Here is a 26,688-nt window from a genome sequence, read left to right on the forward strand (position 1 = left end):
TGTAAAGAAATATATGCTCCTGTACTTTGTTCTTTTAAGAGGGAATTTGGGAAGCTTGTTGCCTGTGCCTCACATCTATAATCCTAGCTACTCAGGAGGTCAAGTTCTGAGGATCGCAGTACAAGCATATCCTGGGAAGAAAAGTCCCTGTGAGACTCTTATCTTCAACTGGCTACTCAAACACCAGAAATGGAGACATAGCCCAAGTGGTAGAGCACTAGCCTTGGGCACAAAGTGGCTCAAGAATAGCATCCAGGCCCTGAGTTCAAGCCCCACAACCTACAAAAGAAGGAAATTGTGGGTTATTTTGACATTGAATTGTACAACTTCTTTATTTTTCTTGCTAAAACTTATTGTTGACATAAACACTTTGCAAATATTGTTCCTTTACTGGACTCTAATCTGGTGGTAAGCTGAATATATGAGTTTATTCTATTAATGTTTGTGACTTTGTTGTCATGTGCAAGAAAGAATGTTGGAATTGTATGTCATAAAGAGTTTACTGAGTTTGCTTTTCGCAGAGTTAGGAGCTTTTATAGTCTTAGGGTTTATAGTTAGGTATTTGAGTCATTTTCAGCTAATTGTTGCATGTAATACAAGGAAAAGGTCCATTCCTTCTCGTCTTTGTAGACATTTACTTTTCTGAGATTCCTGAGTTGAACTATATGAAGTTTATTCTACATCTTGGGAGTGGAGTTGTATTTCCTCAAGTTTGGCATGATATTGTATTGGAGTTCTGAACATCATCGTCACTCCAAACGGATGGGAAAAGCCATCCTGGGACATGTGGCGCTCTGGGGAAGAGGGAAGCTGGCATGGACTCTCTTGCTCTCAGGCCCATTCTCTGTGCTGACCACACAGGATCATTACTTCAAGGTCCCCAAAAGTTTGCTCAGCTTGTATTGTACATTAAGCAGTGAAAGTCAGAGTTGATGAAACTTTGAGGAGCCTCACAGGTCCCGTCAGGAGGAATAACTGCCATGTTTCCTCCAGGAGCGGCCGCGGATGGGGAGCTGCAGGTGATACAGCCTGACAGATCGGTGTCTGTTGCTGCTGGAGAGACAGCCACGCTGCGCTGCACTGTGACCTCCCTGCGCCCCGTGGGTCCCATTTGGTGGTTCAGGGGGAAAGGACCCAGGGGGGAGTTGATCTACCCCTCCCCACGCATCACACCAGTTACAGATCCCACCCAGAGAGACAGCATGGACTTTTCCATCCGCATCAGTAACGTCACCCCAGCAGACGCGGGCACCTACTACTGTGTGAAGTTTGAGAAGACGGCCACTCAGGGGGATAAGGAGTTTAAGTCTGGCTCAGGCACCCAGCTGTCTGTGAGTGGTGAGTACAGTGTGGCTTCCTTTGTCCCCTAGCATGTCACAATACGTGCAGAACAGCTCCCTCAGTTCTGTGATCAACAGCCCAGAAGCAGGGTCAAGGTTGGGCGCTTTGTTCTGGTCCCCACTCTGTGGTCCAGGCAAGCTGGTGTCTGCACAGGATCTTCTCCAAGGCTCCATGGCTGGTCAATGGGGACATTTTCCCCTGGTCTCTGTTCCACCCCTGACCAGTGAGGACATCTCTTCCCTGGACTCCATGCAGCACACACAAGACCCTTGGCTCCAAAGAACAAAGATGAGACAGTGTGAGTGACTTTCCCGAGACAGGTCAGAGGGGACCTGCTTTCTCCAGGAGCCCTTCTCTTGGAGACTGAGATCTCTCTTCATGGCACAGCCCTGAGGACTTACTTCATGCCAGGCTCTGTTCTGAAATCCATAGGGAATGGGGGGGGGTGAAGGCTGCTGCTCTGCTCCCTCCCCACTGTGCCTGCCTCAGTTTCCTCCTCTTCCCCCAACTGAGGACCAGTGTTGTCCAGGAAGAGTCAGGGCCTGGTTTCCTGGTGTCTTCCCACAGGCAGCACTGAGGGGCCTCCTGAGGGCTTAGGTTGCCTGCTGAGTGTTCACCCTCTTCTGCGGGTGGGGTGGCATGGGGTTGGCCTCTGCCCTGGCTCTTATTGCCCACTCTGGTTAGACACTTGCTCTCCCAGGTGCTGAGGCTGTGAGCAGAGCTCTGTCATGCAGCTAGCCTCAGCTCTCCTCTGGGTGAGGCAGCAGAGATGACTCCCCTTGGGTTTTCTGTCAGGACCAAGGTCCTCATTCTACCTCATGACCCCATGATTCTCAGCACACAGGACTGTCTTACTACACACCCCCTCTCCAAGTTTACCTGAGGGTACTAGCCAGGAAGCCAGGGGGCTGCTATACCACAGATTCATGGGTTCTTTTTTCTTTTTTTTGCCAGTCCTAGGGCTTTCACTCAGGGCTTGAGCACTGTCCTAGACTTTCTCAAGGCTAGAGCTCTACCACTTGAGCCTCAGCACCATTTCCGGCTTTTTTCTATGTATGTGGTCCCGAGGAATTGAACCAGATCTTTGTGCATGCTAGGCAAGCACTCTACCACTAGGCTAAAGTCCTGGCCCGGAATTCACAGTTTCTGATGGGGCTCAGCTTCCCTGGAGCAGCCAATCTCCACCGTCCCCACCACGTCTATAAGATGATGAATGTCACTGCCCAGGATTATCAGGATTCTGAGAGGATGGAGGGACACACACCAAGAGTATCAAGGTCATCATTGGTGTCAGTAGCATAATGGTCAGGAGGACTAGAGATGGAGCCTCATGGACTTGTCCCACATCCCAGGCCACCCTCGTGCCAGCCTGTGACCTGGGACAAGATTCTGCACACAGTGGCCTCTGTGTCCTCCGGTGGCCCTGACATGCCTCCAAGAGCATGGCAGGACAGAGGAGAGGCATCCTGAACCACTTAGAGCAGTGCCTGGCTTGAAGGAAAAGTCCCATATATGTGAGCTGTGGGGGGCAGAGGCCATGTGTCCTTGGACAGGTCACTTTCCCTCTCTAGGCCTCAGTTGTGAATGGGAAGGGGTGGAGTTGGTGGCTCCCCACCTGTCTCCTTACCTGGAAATCTGAAGTAAACCCCAGACCCAGGCTGCACCCTGGAGATTCAGCTGTACTTGTTCTGCTGTGGGACCTTGGAATCGAACCCAGGTCTTAATTCATGCTAGGCAAGCACTCTACCACTAGGCCAAACTGCCAGCCCCTTTTCTGTGATTCCTGAGTTGAACTACATGGAGTTTGTTGTACATCTTGGAAATGGAGTTGTATTTCCTCAAGTTTGTCATGATATTGTATTGAAGTTCTGAGCACTATCGTCACTCCAAACTGATGGGAAAAGCCAGCCTGGGAACTGAGGCACTCAGGGGAAGAAGGAAGCTGGCTAGGATTCTCTTGCTCTCAGGCCCATTCTCTGTGCGGACCACCCAGGCTCATTACTTCAAGGTCCCCAAAAGTTTGCTCAGCTCGTATTGCACATTACTCAGTGAAAGTCAGAGTTGATGACACTTTGAGGAACCTCACAGGTCCCGTCAGGAGGAATAACTGCCGTGTTTCCTCCAGGAGCGGCCGAGGATGGGGAGCTGCAGGTGATACAGCCTGACAGATCGGTGTCTGTCGCCGCTGGAGAGACAGCCACGCTGCGCTGCACTGTGACCTCCCTGCGCCCCGTGGGTCCCTTTCAGTGGTTCCGGGGGAAAGGACCAAGCCGGGAGTTGATCTACCGTCTCAAAGAACCCCCCTCCCCACGCATCACACTAGTTTCAGATCCCACACAGAGAGACAACATGGACTTTTCCATCCGCATCAGTAACGTCACCCCAGCAGACGCGGGCACCTACTACTGTGTGAAGTTTGAGAAGACGGCCACTCAGGGGGATAAGGAGTTTAAGTCTGGCTCAGGCACCCAGCTGTCTGTGAGTGGTGAGTACAGTGTGGCTTCCTTTGTCCCCTAGCATGTCACAATATGTGCAGAACAGCTCCCTCAGTTCTGTGATCAACAGCCCAGAAGCAGGGTCAAGGTTGGGCGCTTTGTTCTGGTCCCCACTCTGTGGTCCAGGCAAGCTGGTGTCTGCACAGGATCTTCTCCAAGGCTCCATGGCTGGTCAATGGGGACATTTTCCCCTGGTCTCTGTTCCACCCCTGACCAGTGAGGACATCTCTTCCCTGGACTCCATGCAGCACACACAAGACCCTTGGCTCCAAAGAACAAAGATGAGACAGTGTGAGTGACTTTCCCGAGACAGGTCAGAGGGGACCTGCTTTCTCCAGGAGCCCTTCTCTTGGAGACTGAGATCTCTCTTCATGGCACAGCCCTGAGGACTTACTTCGTGCCAGGCTCTGTTCTGAAATCCATAGGGAATGGGGGGGGGTGAAGGCTGCTGCTCTGCTCCCTCCCCACTGTGCCTGCCTCAGTTTCCTCCTCTTCCCCCAACTGAGGACCAGTGTTGTCCAGGAAGAGTCAGGGCCTGGTTTCCTGGTGTCTTCCCACAGGCAGCACTGAGGGGCCTCCTGAGGGCTTAGGTTGCCTGCTGAGTGTTCACCCTCTTCTGCGGGTGGGGTGGCATGGGGTTGGCCTCTGCCCTGGCTCTTATTGCCCACTCTGGTTAGACACTTGCTCTCCCAGGTGCTGAGGCTGTGAGCAGAGCTCTGTCATGCAGCTAGCCTCAGCTCTCCTCTGGGTGAGGCAGCAGAGATGACTCCCCTTGGGTTTTCTGTCAGGACCAAGGTCTTCATTCTACCTCATGACCCCATGATTCTCAGCACACAGGACTGTCTTACTACACACCCCCTCTCCAAGTTTACCTGAGGGTACTAGCCAGGAAGCCAGGGGGCTGCTATACCACGGATTCATGGGTTCTTTTTTCTTTTTTTGCCAGTCCTATGGCTTTCACTCAGGGCTTGAGCACTGTCCTAGACTTTCTTAAGGCTAGAGCTCTACCACTTGAGCCTCAGCACCATTTCCGGCTTTTTTCTATGTATGTGGTACCTAGGAATCGAGCCTGGGTCTTCGTGCATGCTAGGCAAGCACTCTACCACTAGGCTAAAGTCCTGGCCCGGAATTCACAGTTTCTGATGGGGCTCAGCTTCCCTGGAGCAGCCAATCTCCACCGTCCCCACCACGTCTATAAGATGATGAATGTCACTGCCCAGGATTATCAGGATTCTGAGAGGATGGAGGGACACACACCAAGAGTATCAAGGTCATCATTGGTGTCAGTAGCATAATGGTCAGGAGGACTAGAGATGGAGCCTCATGGACTTGTCCCACATCCCAGGCCACCCTCGTGCCAGCCTGTGACCTGGGACAAGATTCTGCACACAGTGGCCTCTGTGTCCTCCGGTGGCCCTGACAGGCCTCCAAGAGCATGGCAGGACAGAGGAGGGGCGTCCTGGACAACTTAGAGCAGTGCCTGACTTGAAGGAAAAGTCCCATATATGTGAGCTGTGGGGGGCAGAGGCCATGTGTCCTTGGACAGGTCACTTTCCCTCTCTAGGCCTCAGTTGTGAATGGGAAGGGGTGGGGTTGGTGGCTCCCCACCTGTCTCCTCACCTGGAAATCTGAAGTAAACCCCAGACCCAGGCTGCACCCTGGAGATTCAGCTGTACTTGTTCTACAACCCAGCCAGGCTGGAGAATCTCTGAGGTTCTCATGTTCACACTGAGGTCAGAGGGGAAAGTCAACTGGTGACTGGTATGAAGCCTTTTTCCCCGTGGCTGACTCAGAAATTCATGTCAGGCACAGCTCTCTGCATCACAGAGTAGCTTGGGCTCTCCTTCCCCTCACCCCAGCACCAGCTCATAGGACTCCCACCTTTCTGTTCCCAGCTGCTCTGGGGAAAGGCGCTGAGCCCCATGTTTTAGAGGATGATTCATTCATGGAGAAGGTACTGACTTGGTGCTTTGTTTACCATTCCCGATTGGTTTTCCATGGCAGCTGCAGGACAGAATGCAGACTGGTCCTTCAATATCTGGGTGACCTTGGGTTGTGCTGCCTAAAAATAGGAATGTGTAGTCACTGTGTGATTCACGGTGCCATACTATAAACCCCATGCTATGTCCTGATCAGTCCTCGCTCACTTTCCTGGAGAATGGGGAGGGGGGTCTTTATCCATTTCTTAAAGTGTTTTCATTGTTATTCTAAAAGTGATGTGCAGAGGTACAGTTTCATGAGTCAGTTATGAGTGATGGACTATGTTACCCTTCCTTTGCTCTTTCCTAGTTTTTCCCTTCAGTCGTCACCCACAAGTTGTATGGTTCATTTCCAACCTAGTGTCTAGTGAGTACCACTGCTGCATTTGGTCACCTTTGATTCCTCCATTTCTGTGCCCTTCTTAACACTCCCAAAGTCAGATAAATGAACACAAACTAATCAGCAATGAAGAAAATCCCTCTTGTTTTCATTTCTTGACGTTCATTTAGGTAAATGTTATTTTCTATGATCAGATGCACATAGGCATTGGACCGTTGTGGTCTTCCTCTCCTAAGAGAAGCTTCCTTTGGGCTCACTGTGTGGGAAAGCCTAGCATCCTGTAGAATTCCTCATGTCCTAATGTATGTAAATCTAGTTTCTGCATATGAAACAAAGCATGGGGCTTTTGTCTGTCCTAGCTTCCCCTGCCTCACTTTAGATGATTGATTCTAGGTCCATCCATTTCCTGGTAAATGACATAGTATTATTCTTCCTAATGGTTGTGCAAAAATCCCTTGTGTACAGCTACTACATTTTTTTTATCTGCTCATCTGTTTTAGGGTATCTGGGCTGGTTTCATAGCTTGGCTATTGTGAATAGTGCAGCAAGGATCATGGATGTGTAAACGTCTTTACAGTTTCCTGGCTTGTGATGTTTTGGATAGATTCCCAGGACTGTTATGGCTGGGAGGGTTGTAAGCAAGATTTACTTGCATCCACTTTTTGTTTTAGAAGGGGATAATGAGGCTGAGGTAAAAGACATGTGTATGGGGACTTGAGCCAGTACTCGAATACTTGCCCACACGGACCCAGCCCTGTGTTTGGTTCTCTACTCTTATGCATGCACATGAACACACAGGTGTGTGGAGGTGTCTTTATTCTGTGTATTTGTATGTGTATGTGTGTATGTATTTGTGTGTGAGAGGGAGAGAGACAGAGACAGAGAGAGACACAGAGAGAGAGAAAGGGAGACACAGAGAGTGAGTAAATAAATGTGTATAACATTGATCAGACTATGCAGGATGAGATGAGCCATGTGTTCTAGGCCAGCCACACCACTCAGTCTTGATCCAGAAAGAATCAAATACTTGTGCAGCCTCTCAACCCTCCACGAGGCTGATGAAAGAACTAAAGAACTGAGGGGCCCAAAGAAACTGGGCCAGCATGAGGACCTAAAACTTTTGACCAAAGGAAGGTAATGGCAGTCTCTTAGCTGATGGGATGTCAGGGTTTGGTGCCCTCGAGTTCACCTGGGCACTTTTTTGAATGTCTCACCTTCTATGGCTTTGCGTCTTCTTCTGCAATAAGAAAGGAAGCACACTTGTCTCTCAGCTTTATTAGGAGGTTTAAAGATTAATATTCTATCACCTGAGAATTAGAGGTAGAGAATGTGCTTACAATGCATGAGGCCCTAGGTCACTTTTCAGAATATTAGTAGTGAGAATGGTAGTAGTGTATAGTAATACTGAACAGTAGTGGGTAGGGTTGCTCACGGCGTCTCTCCTGCACGGCATGGCGGGCTCTGCCGTCACAGCTGTGTGTGTAAATGCTCCTTTGTAGCCAGACCTTCTGTTCCCGTGGTTTCCGGCCCTGCAGCCAGGGCCACACCTGGGCAGACAGTGAGCTTCACCTGCAAGTCCCACGGCTTCTCCCCTCGGAACATCTCCCTCAAGTGGTTCAAGAATGGGAACCAGCTCTCTGACTCCCACACCAGCCTGGACCCCAGGGCAGAGAGCGTCTCCTACAGCGTCTCCAGCACAGCCAACGTGCTCCTGGCCCCTGGTGACGTCCACTCCCAGGTCATCTGTGAGGTGGCCCACGTCACCTTGCCAGGGGGCCCTCTTCGTGGGACTGCCAACTTGTCTGATGCCATCCGAGGTAGATGACCCTGAGTCCCAGCCCAGTCCCTGCCTGCCCACCAAGCCTGTCCCTCCCTAAGGCTTTTGCCCTGGAGTGGGAAAGGCCTGGAACCCAGTGCCCAGCACGGGTGTTGAGGCTGCACTTCCTTCACCAGCAGCAGCTACAAGTACTGGGCGTGCAGGCTCGCCAGCCTCCGTGGGCTGTGGGGCTCCTTCATTTTGCTGCCATCACTGCATCCGTCTGCATGCCAGGCCTGCATGTGTTGACTTCACTTATTATTCATTTACCAACAGCCCCGAGTACTTGAGGGCCTACTGTGCGGGTGCTGTGCTTAGTGATTCTGCCCACATGCATACCCTCAGTATTGGAGCCCCTACCGCAGGCCCTGCACTTTCCAGGTGATACCTCTGCCCTGGTGTTGGGCTCAGGGCTCCAGCTCCTCCTCTGGGGTCTCTGAGCCACAAGGTGAGAGTCTGTGCCTGTGCTGTTTCAGTGCCGCCCACCGTGGAGGTCAGCCAGAAGCCCACCGTGGCAGGGAACCAGGTGAATGTCACCTGCCTGGCGTCCAACTTCTACCCTTCAAGCCTGCAGCTGAACTGGAAGGAGGATAGAAAAATGTCGCTAATGGCAGCAGGCTGGGCGCCCACCAAGAACAAGGATGGGACCTTCAACCACGTGAGCTGGCTGCTGTTGAACACCTCTGCGCACAGGGAGAACGTGGCGCTCACCTGCCAGGTGGAGCACGAGGGCCAGCCGGCCATCTCTGCCAACCTCACCCTGGAGGTCTCTGCCCAGCAAAAGGTGCAGGGTGCTGGCACCACCCCTGGTGAGCCCTTTGCAGCAGAGGACCAGTTCCTGAAAAGCTTCCTCAGTATTATTTCCATTTAATATTTCTAAATGTCCAAAGTAAGGTATAGTGCTGATTCTAGACGAATGTAGAAGTCTAGTACATAAAGTTTTAAGTCAGCTCACACACTGAGAGGCACTTAGCAGAATGCGTGCAGGGCTCCGTGGATCTTGGACATAAACAGATATGGAAGGAAAGCAAGGAGAGGGACGGGGCTGCCCCAGCATCCCTCCTCCTGCCCTCTTCACCCACGGCTGCTGTTCTCCTTCCTCATGGTCCTCTCCCTCCTACTCAGACTTTTCAACATTTGTCCAGTTTCCCTTCCATCTTAGGCTTGTCCACACCCACCTGGGTCCTCACCCAGCAGACTTTGGCCCCTGATGATGTTTATCCAACAAGGATCCCTGGGAATGTGGGGTTGACGTGGGAATCAGGGTACAGCCTGACCAGGAGAGATCAAAAAACAGACTCTCAGGGTCTCCTGATTTGAGATAAGGGGCACAAATCCTCCTGAGTCCTCACTGCACACCCATAGCCGGGAAAGTGACGTTTCTCTTTGAGCTATCGCTACCTCACCACCCTGTGAGTCAGAGGTTTCACAGACCAGGAAACCAGAGCTGTGGAACTCTTGGGGTGCTTTTCATGACTCATTGCCCTTAGACAAGGGGGCATTACACCTGAGGTTCCTGAAGACTCAGCTATCACAAGTCTGTAAAGCGAATGTGTGTCGATGAATGAAATGCTCCCCTCAAGTGCTCACTGCCCCAGCGGCTGCCTAGAGTCCATCCCAAACCAATCTGTGTCATTTCCTGTCATGGAAGACAGGACACTTTTCCTCTGTGTGAAAGGTCCAGGCCCTCGCTGCACACTCTGCATTTGCAGAACGAAGCTGCTGAGTCAATGCTGGATCTGTGGGTTGACTTCGGGAAAAGCCCAGGATAATTTTCTTGCTGTAAAAACAAACAGAAGCTGCGTCATTGTGAGCACTCAGAGTTCAGGTCTGGCAGGACTTCCCGGGCACACATGGTAGATGTCTGGGCGATCAAGTCATTATGGACATTGTCGTACAAACCCAGCCTCGTAATCATCTTAATAAGATATCTAGTAATTCTTCCACATCTCAAAGTCAGTGCAGGGCACTGGGGGCTCACATTGACATATACCTACATTCGCAGGGCCTTGTGCCTTGATTTTTCAGGTGCTGTGCTCCTCATGCTTCTGCTCCTGGGCACCAAGATACTGCTGGGCATTGGAGTGTCTGCCATCTACATTCACAGGAAACGCATGGTAAGTGGGAAGGAAGGGAGGACAGGCCAGGGCAGGATCAGGTCAGCAGGTAACCAGTTCACCTGCCACACAGTGTCCGAGTCAATGGAGTAGAGAAGTGACCCAGGTCCCTCACCACCTCAGAAGCCTCATGGAGCCAATGAGAGGTTTCCAGTTCTGATAACATGAGTGGGAGCTGCAGGAGAGGTGAGATCAAGGGTTTGGAAAGGATGTCCACAGGGTCTGAGGGGCTGCATGGAGGAGGTGGAACAAAGAGAGGGAGGAGGAAGGAAGTACTCCATGTTGTCCTTGGAAGCCACCTCTAGATTCTTCCAGTGCTGGGACTCCCTGGGACAGGAAGACTGCAATCTGGAGCACTATTAAAGTGTCAGCTGGGCAGATGGAGGGCTGGTCCTACTCTGGCTGAGTGGACAAGAGAGAACCATTCAACCAAGCAGAATGGACAAAGAGTCGGGATGCAGGCAGAAAGCTGAGGGAAGGGAACAGGGCTGTCCCAGGGCCGCCTGTCCACTCAGGACACGTCCCCACGAGTGAGCAGCACCGGGAACAGGGGGGGGCACTCAGGAGACAATTCATGAACAGGGGAGGACTCAATGTGACATCTCCCCACAGCGCTCTCCTTCCTCCACCCCTGCCACATGGGACTCTCAGCCACTGCAACCTGCACACTTGAAGATGTGCAGCCTGGGGTAGAAAGCAGACAGGAACTGCTCCAGGCCTCTGGTGCAGACGCCTCTTCTCCCAGGACACAGCCAGTCCCCAGACTTGTGTTTCTCCTCTGCCCTGGGACTTGATGCCCACTCACTATCACCACCCGTTGGCAGCATTTCTGCTCCTGTGCTGAAGCTGTGAAACCGGCTCTGAGGACTGACTCACAGCACTGCCACTTTCTAAATACAGACAGAAATGATTAGCAATTTGGCTGTTTTGCTGTCAAAATTCTAAGACCCACCATTCTAAAGCCCAGACCAGACAATGTTTATTATGCTAAGGCAGCAAGATCCCAGTTCCAAAGTTGGAGTCAATAAAACATCTGAGATGCAATCATGAACTGCCATCAAGTAAGTGGGAAAAGGCTCTACCCAGAGCACCTGTGGAAAGAGAGGCTGAGCTTGTGTTTGAACATGTATGTTTCAATAGCCTGTCAATATCTGTGAACATGTTGAAGTTAGGTATAAATCTGGACATTGGGACAATATTCTGTGTGAGATGTGAATTTGGGAGGCACTGGCATAGAATGGTTACTAACGATAGGAATGAAGACATGAGAATGCAAGGCAGGGCTGGGAGCATGGCCTGGTGGAAGAGTGCTTGCCGAGAATGCACGAAGCAGTGCCATGGCTCAAGTAGCTGAGTGCTAGCCATGAGAAAAATGTGTCTAAGGAAGGTGCCCAGGCCCTGAGTTCAAGCTCCAGGACTATTTAGAAAAGAAAAAGAGGGCTGGGAGTTTAACCTAATGGTAGAGTGCTTGTCTAGCATGCACAAAGACCAGAGTTCGATTCCTCGGTACCCACATACATAGAAAAAACCCAAAAGTGGTGCTGTGGCTCAAGTGGTAGAGCTCTAGTCTTGAGAAAGTCCAAGGACAGTTCTCAGGCCCAGGACTGGTAAAAGAAAGAGAAAGAATAGAAGACAATAGTGTATGTCTTATACTCTTCAACCCTAAAGTTTCTCACGCTGACTAGTTATTGCTTTATAACTAATGTCTATAATGTCAGTGCTGTACAATAATAAGCCTTCCTTACTCAGCCAGATATCTGTATCTAAGCTGATATAGGCTGGATTGAGTCACTGAATGTGCTCTAAGCTGGGTTCTGGCTTAATTTGTGTGATGACTGATTTTCTTTGGATCTCAGGCTAGCTCCTTCCTGTTCACGCCACATCCATTAATAGCCCCTTGATCATGGTGAATCATGTGGATAAGTTCAACAAAATTAGGTGGGCAAGAATGACTTCTGATGGAGTTAGAGAAAGAGATGGGGGGGACTTGTGGCTCATGCCTATAATCGTAGCTACTCAAGGGATTGAGATCTGAGGATCATGGATCAAAGCCAGCTGAGGCAAGAAAGTCTATGAGACTCCTTTCCTCAGTTATCCATCAGAAAACCCTAAGTATCACTGGGGGTCAAAGTAGTAGAGCACTAGCCTTAAAAAAAAAAGAAAGAGCTCAAGCACAGCACTTAGTCCTAAAGTTCAAGCCCTACAACCAACTGGAAGAGGAAGAGAGAGAGAGAGAGAGAGAGAGAGAGAGAGAGAGGGGGGGGGGGGGGGGGGAGGGAGGAGAGAGAGAGAGAGAGAGAGAGAGAGAGAGAGAGAGAGAGAGAGAGAGAGAGAGAGAGATATTAATTTCTTTCAGGAGATAATTCAAGGCATTGTGTATGCTAGGCAGGTGACTGCCGCTGGGCTGTACCACCAGCCCGGGAAGGAAAAGTTATTAGCTGATAAACTTACCCTCCTGATAGAAAAAAAGTTACAGACTGTTCCCATGAGAAAAACATATGTATTCAACTTGAAAAATTCTTTTTCTGGAATTTCTGGCCTCTAGTCTGTCACAGGGGATACTTTTGCCAAGTGTCTAGCCATAACGTTCCCATCTTGTGGATTTTCTAGCTTCCTAACGACGTTTATATTTTTACCTACAAGCTACCTCAAATACCAATGCCATTGCCACATATTTTGTTTTGGTTTTGAAAATGGCATGCAGTAATATCCACACGAGTGTGGGCTGTCTAGGAGTTGATCAGCTACTGTGAACTCAGTGAGTTCTAAGTTTAAGTTGAGGCCAGGCCTATTCCACATGTCCATCCATGTGTCCAAGATATATTCTTTTCATAATAAGTGACAGGAGGGACAAGTTAAATTTCAAATACATTTCAAATGCTTATGTCACCATAATTAAGAATTTAGCCCAAGAATATCTCAAGAAGTGTTTCTATCCAGACACGAGTGGCTGCTCTTATAATCCTAGAGACTCAAGACATCGAGATCTGATGAACAAGGTTTGAAAAAAGCCCAGGCTAGGGCTGGGAGTTTGGCCTAGTGGTAGAGTGCTTGCCTAGCATGCACGAAGACCCAGGTTCAATTCCTTGGTACCATATACATAGAAAAAAGCCAGAAGTGGTGCTGAGGCTCAAGAGGTAGAGCTCTAGCCTTGAGAAAGTCCAAGGACAGTGCTCAGGCCCTGAGCTCAAGCCCAGGACTGTTAAAAAAAATGCCCAGGCCAGAAAAATCCATGAGTCTTTTATCTCTACGTAATTCCCAAATAACTGGAAGGGAAGCTGTGGGTCAAAATGGTAGAGCACTAGCCTTGAATACAAAAGCTCAGGAACAGCACCCAAGCCAAGTTCAAACCCCAGGATCAACAAAAATAAATAAATAAATAAATAAATAAATAAAAGCAAATGCTTTCACTAAAACTCTGCCTGGCTCCCACTTTTTTCTTGAACAGGCTTTTCTGAGCAAGTCTGCAAAGTGGTACCTGTGCACAGACTTGTAGCTGACCAGCAAAGTGGGATCTCAGTAGCTTCTCCTGGGCCACCCCATTTCCCTGATTCTGCTATTAAGTTTCTAACCAGTCTAGTGAGTTTTATTTTCTTTTCCAAAATAGTGTTGATACCTCCAGATTCTGGTGATATTGTACTTTACTCATTGCTTGGTACTGAGACTACTATTATTTCATTCTTATCTCCTATATGCTTCAGAGGAGACAGGATCTATGAAAAGCTCCTGCATTTCCAGGAGCAACTGAGCCCAAGAAAACCTCTTGGTAGGCATTGAAAATTACAGTATAGGTGCCAGGAGTTTGGCCTAGTGGTGGAGTGCTTGCCTGGCATGTACAAACACCCAAGTTCGATTCCTATGTACCACATATATAGGAAAAAGCTGGAAGTAGTGCTGTGTCTCAAGAGGTGGAGCTCTACCCTTGAGAAAGCCAAGAACAGTGCTCAGGCCCTGAGTACAAGCCCCAGGACTGACCAAAAAAATTACAGTATTCACTGGTAGGGGTTTGGCCATAAAGAAGCTCTAGTATACTGTTGGCTAGGATGTAAACTTGTTCAACCACTCTAGGAAGCAGTATGGAGATTCCCTAAAAGACTAAACATAGAGTTTCACTATAACCCAGCAATCCTCCACATAGGGCATTTATCCAATTGAACACAAATCAGGCCACCCTAAAACCACCAGCACAACTATGTTCATTGAAGCATTGTTTACCATAGCAAGTCACATGATATGGCCAGGTATGAAATAAGAAGCCACCAAGGACTCAGGTGAAGAAACTGCCCCCTCCATGCACCAAGAAGTTACGGTAGTGCAGAGAATTTCAGAGGGTTAATTGCTATCAGAAGGTAGGGGAACAGGAATAGCACACAAACTGGGTGTAGATAATTCAGAGAAGTGAATTCAGGCCACTGGTGAACAACTGGTTCTTGAAGATAGGAGGTTGGTGAAAAGTCCTATTTGATTTTCCTGTCTCCATCTGGTACCGAGAGTATCAAAAATGGCCCATGGTTTGTTTCTTTTTTCATGAATAACCCACACATTATTGCTTTGATATCTAGTAAAACATAGCAGTGAGAATTTTTTAACTTCTTAACCTCACGTTAGAGATGACAAGATGAAGTCTAGTTGGTGACTCTCCCAGCTTCCTGGCAGGTCCTCATCCTCACTCACTCATCCTTCCTTTCTCCCCACCTCCATCTAGCACAGTGAGAAATGGCTTCCGTGTTTCCTACAGAGAGAACACAAGAGTCTGTGGCTGGAAGTGTGGCTCTGTTGGCAGAGTGCTAGCCAATGAGCAAATGCATCCGGTACTGAGTTTGAATCCTGGTCTCAGACATTTTTTTTTAAGGGAGAAAGAAAGACAGAGACAGAAGAGAAAAAAAGGAAAGGAAAGGGACAGAATAGAGTTTCTGAGGTGATGTGCCTGCCCCAGAATGCATCCACAATATGCATACACTAGCCCTTCATTCTAACCATAATCCCAAGCTTACCTATCAAGCAGCTACCTCCTCATTCATCTAAACCCACTTTCTTCTCTGGAATAAATCAGAAAGGGGTTCCTTTTGTTGAATGCAGGGACACAGATCCATAAGGGCCATATCACACCAACTTTGGGCTATGTGAACAGTTTTCTCGGCACAGGGGGTGCAATAGGGGGCATTTCAGGACCATGTCGCCTCTGCTCCAGCACTGAGTTTGGGCTTGGAAACATTCCTCCTCCCGCCAGATGAGTGGAGCAGGTGCAGGACCAAACTACAAGCCAGCGACATCTGAGGCTCAGCCTTAAGACTTAAGGGCAAATTGTTCTTGGCTAAGCAAGAGCTCAACGTCTTCAACGTGGTGTGAAGGTGTTAGTGAATGGAATGGAAGTCTACGTGAACAAGAAGCATTCTTCTCATGAGGAGAATCCCTGAGAAACTCCTTCTTGTGTAGCTTCCGGTGCAGTTAGACTTCTATTTCCCAACATTGAGACAGAGTCTATGACAAACCACTTCCTCTTTCATGGAGAGGTAGTGTCCCTCATCTTTCCGCACAGCAGAGTGTGGATTCTCCCCAGCGCAGACAGCGGGACACAGCAGACTGCTTACGCCCCATGATGTTTATTCCTGACTCTTGGCCCCAGTCATTTCCTCCCTGCCTACTACTGACTCTCCTGCTGGGACTCACAGGTAAGCATGGCCCTGGGGCAGAATTGATTCTTCCAGCTCCTAATCCAGCCCTTCCTCTGGACTTCCTGGGGCTCCAGAAAAACCTAGACATGGCCACAGAAGACAAAAACAGGGCAGTAAGGGCCTAAAGAGCCAGACAACTGAGCACTATCCAGAGGTATCACCATAGCAGGTATCCAGAGGCTTCCAGTCAGAGGGTGCTTCCAATAATAATCACTCCTTTATAATACTTCAGTTGAGAATATGGTTTTCCAATAGAATTATTATTTAAATCCTTGTCATTCTTCATCTCTTGATGAAGCAACCTGCCCAAGACCATGGAGCAAACTCAGGAGCAGCCACTGGGTCTGTCAACATGGAGCCATGTTGAGGGGGCCGAGGGTTTGAGGATCCCAGAGGCTCAGTCACCATCATTCCTCAGCGGGGACCCTCTGGCCCCACACTCCTCCACAGCCTCTTCCTCTTTAATACATACCATGTTTTCTGCTTTGTGGTACACATTTTCATTTGTCAGGCCTGGCTATCACCACATACTTTGGGATGAGTGAGAAAATAATTTGTTTTTTTTTTGTTTGTTTGTTTTTTTGCCAGTCCTGGGCCTTGAACTCAGGGCCTGAGCACTGTCCTTGGGTTTTCTCAAGGCTTAAGCTCTTCCACTTAAGCCACAGCACCACTTCCAGCTTTTTCTATGTACATGGTACCAAAGGATTGAACCCAGGTCTTCATGCATGCTAAACAAGCACTCTACCACTAGGCCAAACTCCCAGCCCAAGAATTAGATATGTATTTCCTCACAGCTTCTTGGCTTGAAGTCCAAGACCAATGTGTCTTCAGGGCTGGCTTCTCTTCTTGCTATGCCCTTGGCATCTTCTTTCTGTCTCTGACACTCAATCTTCCTCTATCTGTATGTTTCTGTGTATCTTCTAACAGAACCAGTGATGTTGAATGACCCTCCCAACGACATAATTCAATCTCAATGATCTGGTCAATTCCTGTCTCCAAATATAGTCACATTAAGGTCAGGGGTTTCACCGCTTCAACATACAGGACACATAGATCAGCATATAACAGGCCCCACCGACCATCTTGCTTATCTCGCTTTTCACATGGGAACTTTGTTTTGCCTCTATAAGGACAGGCAAGATGGAGGCCTGTCTTAGCTCCACAGATTGAGCCTCTTGTAAAGTAACCCCCATAGTTCCGAAATGGCCAGGGGCAACTTTTACAATTATTTCTACTACACATATGCTGCACCCAAAGGAACAGGAAGAGGTGACGGGAATCCATCTGAGGGGGCAGGATTAGGTCTCAGAACTATGTTTTATGACCTTGCTGAATCCTTGTCTCATTCCTATGAGAGCTACGCCTATTACCCAACTGCATTCAGGGAGGCAGAGTGAGACTTGTCCATTGTTGCCTCTGTTGGTCAGTGGAGAAGCTCTCTCACTCTCTCAGCTAGAATTTTTTCTAGATTTCTTTCCTCTAGCCATGTTGAATCAGCATCTCAGTGATGGCTAACTGCAGGGGGGAGGCAGGGAAGGAAACCCCAGGGTGATTGCTGCCTGTTGCACAACTCAGAAAGGAACAAAATTCAAACCCAGTACTGTGCTCATGTGCCACAGTGATGTGTGCGATGTTTTCTCTACCTGCCAAATATTTCATTCTACTTTCAATATGTAGTTTCATTCACCTCCAAAAAACCTCACACATTAGCACAGCACATCACCCTGCTACAGATATCTGTGACTGTGTGTGTGTGTGTGTGTGTGAGAGAGAGAGAGAGAGAGAGAGAGAGAGAGAGAGAGAGAGAGAGAGAGAGAGAGAGAGAGCTAGAGCTAGTGTTCATCTTCTACCAGTGTAGAGGTACAGAGGAAAGGAGGAAATTAAAGACACAGAGGCACCTGCCTGCACTTCCTACCTCTGGGCTGCACTTGGGATCTGAAATCTCCTCTCATGGCTCCTGTGTTAAGGGCTTGGTCTCCACAGTGGCCCCACTGTAAGGCTGTGGACCCTTTAAGAGTTGAAGCCCAGTGGAGTCCTCAGTGGAGTCATGGTGGGGACGCATCCTTGAAGGAGGAGAAGGAGGGACCCTGGCCTCCTCCCTTTCTGTCTCAGGCTCCAGCCTTGAGGTGAACAGGCTTGGGATCCCCACAGCCTCCCCACCATGAAGGGCTGACTCCCCACAAGCCCTAGAGCAACACAACCAACTTCTCCTGCACTGAAAGCTCTGAAACTGCAAGCCTTGACGAACCCTTTTTACTTTACACATTGATTTGTCTCAGGCATTTGTTACAGTCATAGGAAGTTGGCTGTCCCACTCTATAATACGTCCATGTTTGTTGCGTGCATCTCTTATCTATGTTCCCATGCCTACCTATATCATCTAAGGTCCTTGAAAACTTGTCCTGGGCAATCTCCTGAGTGATAACTCACCTCTCCACGTGTCATACACTGTCAGAAATGACAGTGGGACAGTATGACTCTCTACCTCATGTGATTATTATGCTCCTGTCACCCCCACTTCACCAAAAAGAAAAGGAAACAGGAACACTAAGAATTCCCAGGCCACTCAGTGACAATTGCTAGAGCTAGAAACTGATCCATTCTAACCTGAGGTCATTGTGCACGTGTTTATTGCTAATTCTTTTTTTTTTCTTTTAATGGGTTTCATAACTTTTTTTTCTTTTTTTTATTGTAATTAGTAAAAGGGTTACATGATATTTGCCAGATAGAAGGTGCATTAATTCACATACATTGATACCCTTTCACATGTCTTGGTACCCATTTCCCTCCCCCCTCCACCCCCCACCTGTCTTGGTTTTCCCCCTTCCCTATCAAATTTCAAATATCCAAATACAAATAAATTCAATATATCAGATAACATAGTGAGATACTATAACAATATGAGATAACCAAGGGACAGCAAAGGAGATGAGAGACAACATAGTACATTAAGGACAACAATCATTCATTATATGGCTTTTGTTTCAATATCCTGGAGGTCCTTTCAATTAGCTTTTCTTATTCCTTTTGACGTTAGACTTGGGGCCTCATGCATTTAAGGCAAGTATGCTATCACTTGAGCCACTTCCCCGGGGACTTTGTTCTAAAGTTTTGTTTAGTTTTTCTGGCAACATCCTATACATTCTCCCTGGTTAGCCTTACCCCCTGAATCCTCAGTAGCTTGGATTACCATCCTGTACAACCTCTCACAGTGAGACTGCTTTTACATATTAGTTCTCTTAGACACTGTGCCCAGAAATGACACATGATCTTTCAACAGTTTCTGTCAATGATGCAGATTGGGAAATGAGTTTGTGATGTACTTAGCAAGTCCTTCTGCTTCCTGTCTATATGCAAATAACCATTGGTTTTGGTCTAACTATTTACATAGGAAAGTCACTTTGTAAATAGGTCATTTCCACAGAAAATACCTACTGGATATAGAATCCAGTGGCCCATGCAGATTTCACAGTAAGCAATTTATACACCAAACACACGTATACTAGATATCTACTACTCACTGATAACTCCGATGGGAACTTAGATGCACTGTGAGTAAAAGAAGCAGAGTAATTGTCCCAAACTCTACTAGGGAAAATGGCAGGAATGAGTAACAACAACAAAATAAGGGTAAGTGATGGAGTATCTTAAAAGTGACAAGTGGTAAGGGAGAAATTCAGAGCTGAGTAAAGGGCTCAGACCATCCGCAGGAGAAATGCACAAAACCAAAAGTATCTGGGTGCTCATGCGTGAGAAGGGGACATCTGAGTGAAATTTAGGGCAGGTACCAGGGAAGGGCCAGGCTGCCTGGGGGAGGGGCTTCTCGATGGGTACAGACATGTCACACCTAGAGCGTACATTTTGTTCTGCTATGCCCGAGCATTTTGGCTTTCACAGTGCATGAGACAGGAGCCATCACATGGCCTGGAAGACAAAGTAGCATAAACTAAGATGAGGTACTCGTCTTGGCTTTCTTTTCTTTTGTTATCATTTTTTGTGCTGGTCCTAGGCTTGAACTCAGGGCCTGGAAGCTGTCTCTGAGCTTTTGTGCTCAAGGCTTTACTGTCTTAGTAACAGCTCTGACTCCAGGGTTTTGGTGGTTAATTGCAGGTACAAGTCTCATGGACTTCCCTGTGGGAGCTGGCTTGGCATTGTGAGCCTAGGATTACAGGTGTGAGCCACCAGCACCTGGCTTAAGATGATTTTTTAAATGGTTATTCTACTGCTTGGTTGAATACAGCCTATCATGGGATAGTCAGAAGCAACCAGAGCATGGAAGAGGAGGAGGGGGGAGAGGAGGAGGGGGGGGAGAGGAGGAGGGGGGGGGAGAGGAGAAGGAGAGGGGAGAGGAGGAGGAGAGGGGAGAGGAGGAAGAGGAAGAGGAGGAGGCAGCCATTGCATGTGTCAACACACAAAGGGTGGTTTTGCAAAGGACAATAGCAAGTAGTTTAAGGAGAAAGTACTCAGGTTAAAGAGACTCCAAGCTTTGGTTGGGTGTATGGTATGCACGTATGGACATATCATAATGAAGCCTTTTTGTGCAATTCGTATGTGCTGATAGAACATCTTTTTCTTCAATGCACAGCATTCAAAACTGACCATTTTAGGATTTCAGTTCAACAGCACTTACCACATTCACTATGTTGCTAAATCAACACCACTCTCTGTTCTGAAGACAGATCTAAACTGACCTCTCTATACACATGTACCAACTGCCCTCAGGCCCTGCTAGCCTCTGCATGTTCTTTCCCTGTGAATTTGTCTGTGTGTGATATTTCATATAACTAGACTCATTTTGTCATCCTGTGCCTGGTTTATTTACTTGTCCTAATATTTTGAAGGTTCATCTCTGAAGGATATATGAGTACTTTGCTTGTTAGGCCTAGTAATATACCATAACGCCCATCCATTCACCTATAGATGAACACTTGGACCAGTTTCTACCTTTTGGTAATTGTGAATTCAATGCACCTATGAAGATTATTTTACATCCTTTCTTTGAACTTGTAGAGTATATGCCTAAGAGTAGAATTATTGGCTCACTGGGAAATTCTATAAAGTTCCAAGGCACTGCCACCAATTCCCACAGCTTTACTTTTCCATGGGGAAGGCATAAAGGTTCCAGTTAATCTACATCCTTGCCAACACTTACTCTTTTCTGGTTGTTTGTTGTTGTTTTGGTGGTGATGGGGCTTGAACTCTGGGCCTGGGCATTGTCCCTGAGCTCTTCAGCTCAAGGCTAGCACTCTACCACATTGAGCCACAGCATCACTTCCACTTTTCTGGTGGCTAATTGGAGGTAAGAGTCTCACAGACTTTCACGCCCAGTCTAGCTTTGATGCATAGTCCTCAGATCTCAGTCTCCTGAGCAGCATAAGCCACTGGTGCCCTTGGCTATTTGTGTGTGTGTGTGTGTGTGTGTGTGTGTGTGTGTGTGTGTGTGTGTGTGTGTGTGATTTCCCTTTTGTCTTGGTATTAGCCATCCTAGGAAATGGAAAGGGCATGTTATGGCAGTCTTGTTGTGCCCTATCTCAGTGAGTAAATGTCTGGCATCTTTCCATGTGCTCATCAAGGCTTTGTGGAGAAATATCTACTGGGCTTTGTTCTTTGGAAGGTGAACTGTGAAGCTGGGCACCAATGGCTCACACCTGTAACCCTACTTATTCAGGAAGCTGAGGGTCATGATGAGAAGCCAGCCTGGGGAGAAAGACCCCAAAGGACTCTTATCTACAACTGGCCACTCTAGACCAGGAAGATGCTGTGGTTCAAGTGGTAGAGCAATAGCCTTGAGCCCAGAGAGGCTCAGGGACAGCAGGCAGGCCCTGAGTTCAAGCCCTACAACCACCAAGAAAAATGAATTGTGTGAAATTTTGTCATTAAGATATATGAATTCTTTATGTATTCTTGCCAAGTCACTGTTGTCATACATACTTTGCCAATATTTCCTCCTTTTCTGTTCTCTTATCTGGTGGTAAGCTTAACATAGGAATTTCGTCTATTAATGTTCCTGACTGTCCCGTCATGTGTGAGAAATAATTGTGGAGTTTTATGTGTAAAAATTTACATGTGTTTTCTTTTCTCAGACTTGGAGCTTTTTTCACTTTAGTGTTTATGTTTAAGGCTTTAACTCATTTTCAGTTAATTGCTTCTTTTGCATACAATAAAGCTCCAAATTCATCCTCTTGCTTGTAGACATTCACTTTTCCCAGATTCCTGAGTTGAACTTCATGGAATTAGTTCTAGAGCTTGGGTGTGGAGTTGTATTCCCTCAAGTTTGGCATGATATTGTACTGAAGTTCTGAGCACTATCGTCACTCCAAGCTGATGGGGAAAAGCCAGCCTGGGACCTGTGGCGCTCTGGGGAAGAGGAAAGCAGGCCTGGACTCTCTTGCTCTCAGGCCCATTCTCTGTGCTGACCACCCAGGCTCTTACTTCATGGCCCCCAGGAGTCACGTGACCCACCTGCTGTCATGGAGCGGGAAGTACAGCACACCACGTGAACAGAAACCATGAGTATTGTACAACACTCAGGGACTTAAGGCTGAGCTCTACTATGTGTGGTTTCCTCTCTGTGCCTCAGTTTCTAAGTTGTGTTAAAGCCCAGGGGAGGGTCACCCTGACCACACAGGCAGTGTGCTGAGCTCATGGTGTACACTGGTCAGTGAAAGTCAGGGTGGATGACACTTTGAGGAACCTCACAGGTCCCATCAGGAGGAATAACTGCCATGTTTCCTCCAGGAGCGGCCGCGGATGGGGAGCTGCAGGTGATACAGCCTGACAGATCGGTGTCTGTCGCCGCTGGAGAGACAGCCACGCTGCGCTGCACACACACCTCCCTGTGCCCCGTGGGGCCTACTCAGTGGTTCCGGGGGAAAGGACCAAGCCGGGAGTTGATCTACCGTCTCAAAGAACCCCCCTCCCCACGCATCACGCCAGTTTCAGATCCCACTCAGAGGGACAACAGGGACTTTTCCATCCGCATCAGTAACGTCACCCCAGCAGACGCGGGCACCTACTACTGTGTGAAGTTTGAGAAGATGGCCATTGAGGGGGATAAGGAGTTTAAGTCTGGCTCAGGCACCCAGCTGTCTGTGAGTGGTGAGTGGAGTGTGGCTTCTTTTGTCCCCTAGAGTGTGACAATCTGTGCAGAATAATTTCCTCAGTTCTGTGAGCAATAGAACTAGAATCAGGGGCAGGATGGGGTCATGCTTGAGCCCCCCCCCCCGCCCCGTGGGAAGCCTGGTAAGCCCGAGTCTACACAGGACCTGCTGCAAGGTCCAACAGCTGGCCAGAGGAGACTGTACCCTGGTCTCCATGCACTACAGCTGGCCAGTGAGGACCTCTGTCCCCTGTTCGTCCTGGGCCATGGCCAAGCCCCTTGTTCCAAACAAGAAAGATTAGACAGTGTGAGTGACTTTCCCTTCCCAGGTCAGAGGCTTGTTGTCTCTGGTATGCATTTCTCTTGGTGCCTGGGGTCTCTTTTTAAGCCACAGACCTGAGAACTTACTGTTGTACCAGGCTCTGCTCTGAATAGAAGCCCAAACTGAAGCTCTGCTCCCTCCAAGCTGTGTCTCTTCCTCCCTTCCCTCCTCTCCCTCCAGTCAAGTGAGGACCATGTGGCCAGGGCAGTGAGGGCAGGGCCTGGTTCCTCATGTCTTCTTTACCAGCAGCACTGAAGACAGTCCAGAGGGCTCAGGTTTCCTGCTCAGTGTGGGCGCTGCCCACAGGACCCCTGAGGCTGAGGCTCTGCCCTGGCACTGTGTGCGCACCATGGGTTAGGTACTTGCTCTCACAGATGCTGAAGCTAGGTCAACCACCCAGCCTCAGTTCCCCTGTGGTGATGTAGGGAGCTCAGGAGAGGAAGCAGTAATGACTCCCCTTGGGGTTCTTATCAGGCCCAGGATCTTCTACCTCCCAACCCCATGATTCCCAGCACACAGAACTCTCACATCACCCAACCCAGTGCCCAGGTTTATGGCTCTTGATGGGACTTAGTTTTCAGTTTCTAATCTCCACATCTATATGATTATCAGAGTTCTGAGAGGATGGAGGGACACGCAGCAAGTGTGTCAGCTCATCACTGGTGTCGGTCACATAATGGTCAAGAGGACTAGAGATGGAGCCTCATGGACTAGTCCCGCATCCCAGGCCCGCCTCGTGCCAGCCTGTGACCTGGACAAGATGCTGTACACAATGGCCTCTGTGTCCTCAGCTGGCCTTGATGCCTCTCCTAGACCATGGCAGGACAGGAGGAGGGGAGTCCTGGGGCACTTAGAACAGTGCCTGGCTTGTAGGAAATGTCCAGTCTATGTGAGCTGTGGTGGGCAGAGGCTTTGCATTTCCTTCTACAATAAGAAATTAAGTACATTTCTCTCCCACCATTATTAGGAAGATGAATAAGTAATATCTTTTCATCTGTTTAGCATGCATGAGGCCCTGGGTCACTTTTCAGAATATTAGTAGTGAGAATGGTAGTAGTGTATAGTAATACTGAACAGTAGTGGGTAGGGTTGCTCACAGCGTCTCTCCTGCACGGCATGGCGGGCTCTGCCGTCACAGCTGTGTGTGTAAATGCTCCTTTGTAGCCAGACCTTCTGTTCCCGTGGTTTCCGGCCCTGCAGCCAGGGCCACACCTGGGCAGACAGTGAGCTTCACCTGCAAGTCCCACGGCTTCTCCCCTCGGAACATCTCCCTCAAGTGGTTCAAGAATGGGAACCAGCTCTCTGACTCCCACACCAGCCTGGACCCCAGGGCAGAGAGCGTCTCCTACAGCGTCTCCAGCACAGCCAACGTGCTCCTGGCCCCTGGCGACGTCCACTCCCAGGTCATCTGTGAGGTGGCCCACGTCACCTTGCCAGGGGGCCCTCTTCGTGGGACTGCCAACTTGTCTGATGCCATCCGAGGTAGATGACCCTGAGTCCCAGGCCAATGCCCTCTCTTTCCTACCCAGAAAGCCTGGAGTTCCCTAGGGATTTTGCTCCAGTATGTGGAGGACCTGGAACTTGGTATGCAGTCCTGTGGCTCAGTGCCAGGGCCTAGGCATGGCCCCTACAGTTCCTTTACCAGGGACAGCTACAAGCTCTGTGGATCTACTTCATTTTTCTACCTTCAGTGTATCATTACATGCCAGGCCTGCATGTGTTGACTTCACTTATGATTCATTTACCAACAGCCCCGAGTACTTGAGGGCCTACTGTGCAGGTGCTGTGCTTAGTGATTCTGCCCACATGCATACCCTCAGTATTGGAGCCCCTACCGCAGGCCCTGCACTATCCAGGTGATACCTCTGCCCTGGTGTTGGGCTCAGGGCTCCAGCCCCTCCTCGGGGGTCTCTGAGCCACAAGGTGAGAGTCTGTGCCTGTGCTGTTTCAGTGCCGCCCACAGTGGAGGTCAGCCAGAAGCCCACCGTGGCAGGGAACCAGGTGAATGTCACCTGCCTGGCGTCCAACTTCTACCCCTCAAGCCTGCAGCTGACCTGGATGGAGAATGGAAACGTGTCACTGAAGGAGGCAGGCTGGGCCCCCACCAAGAACAAGGATGGGACCTTCAACCACGTGAGCTGGCTGCTGGTGAACACCTCTGCGCACAGGGAGAACGTGGCGCTCACCTGCCAGGTGGAGCACGAGGGCCAGCCTGCCATCTCTGCCAACCTCATCCTGGAGGTCTCTGCCCAGCAAAAGGAGCAGGGCGCCGGCACCACCCCTGGTGAGCCCTTCGCAGCAGAGGACCGGCTCCTGAAAAGCTTCTCAGTGTTATTTCCATTTAATATTTCTAAATGTCCAAACTAGTGTATAGTGCTGATTCTAGACGAATCCACAAGTCCAGGACATAGAGTTTTGGGTGGGTTTTTTCATTTTGTTTTATTTTGTCACTTGTGGGGCTTGAACTCTGGGCCTGAGCGCTGCCCCTGAGCTCTTCAGCTCACCTATGCTCTCCACCCTGCCCTAAGAGCCACAGTTCCCCTTCTGGTTTTGTAGTGGTTAATTGGAGATAAGAGTCTCACCCGCTGGCTTTCAACCATGATCCTCAGGTCTCAGCCGCCTGAGTAGCTAGGATTACAGGCGTGAGCCACCACACCTGGCTCAGAAGACAGTTTTTAAGCCATTCAAAACACTAATAGAAATTTGGAGCACAGCTCCATGGACCTTGACATAAACAGACATTGAAGGACAGGAAGGAGAGGGACGGTGCTGCCCTGGCATCCAGCCTCCTGCCTTCTTCACCCTTGGCTGTTCAGTTCCCCTTCCTCGTGGTCATTTCCCTCCTCCCGGGTCTTTTTTTTTTTTTTTTTTTTTTTTTGCCAGTCCTGGGCTTGAGCTCAGGGCCTGAGCACTGTCCTTGGACTTTCTCAAGGCTAGAGCTCTACCACTTGAGCCTCAGCACCACTTCCGACTTTTTTCTATATATGTGGTACCGAGGAATCGAACCTGGGTCTTCATGCATGCTAGGCAAGCACTTTAACCACTAGGCCAAACTCCCGGCCCGCCTCCTGGGTCTTTTTAAACTCCATCCAGTCTTCCTTCCATCTCAGAATTGTCCACACAGCAGACACTGGCACGTGATGGTTTAAATTGAAAGGTGTCCCAGGGATTGTGGGGTTGAAGAGGGACCCAGGCTTCAAGGTGACCAAGAGTGGTGACAACATCAGGCCCTCAGTGTCTCCTGATCTGTGCTCATGGACTCAAATCCACCTGAGCTCTCACTATGCATCCATGACATGGAAAGAGAAGTTTCTCTTTGAGCTGCTCTCTCCTTCAAACACCTTGTGAGTTAGAGGTTTCACAGAAAAGGAAACACTTAGGGTACTGGTCGTGGCTCCTGGCCCTTTGAGCAGAAGTTACACAGCCACCACCAGCCTATAAATCAAATGTGTGCGGTGAATGAAATGCTCCCCTCCAGCGCTCACTGCCCCAGTGGCTACCTAG

General features: G+C 49.0%; 1 protein-coding gene across 1 annotated transcript in view; it reads left to right on the top strand.

The window, feature by feature from the left end:
* LOC150050301 (basement membrane-specific heparan sulfate proteoglycan core protein-like) overlaps positions 1-26,688 on the top strand; it is a 62,570-nt gene that overhangs the window by 5,128 nt on the left and 30,754 nt on the right. The window contains exons 2-6 of the mRNA XM_090352702.1: positions 994-1,338; positions 3,470-3,826; positions 22,502-22,861; positions 24,349-24,666; positions 25,136-25,468. Of these exons, the coding sequence (XP_090208828.1) occupies positions 994-1,338; positions 3,470-3,826; positions 22,502-22,861; positions 24,349-24,666; positions 25,136-25,468 (1,713 nt within the window). The remainder of the gene's footprint in view (positions 1-993; positions 1,339-3,469; positions 3,827-22,501; positions 22,862-24,348; positions 24,667-25,135; positions 25,469-26,688) is intronic.

This window comes from Megascapheus bottae, chromosome 18 (genome assembly GCF_031878675.1).
Source record: "Megascapheus bottae isolate mThoBot1 chromosome 18, mThoBot2.hap1, whole genome shotgun sequence".
In the NCBI taxonomy this organism is placed as follows: domain Eukaryota; kingdom Metazoa; phylum Chordata; class Mammalia; order Rodentia; family Geomyidae; genus Megascapheus; species Megascapheus bottae.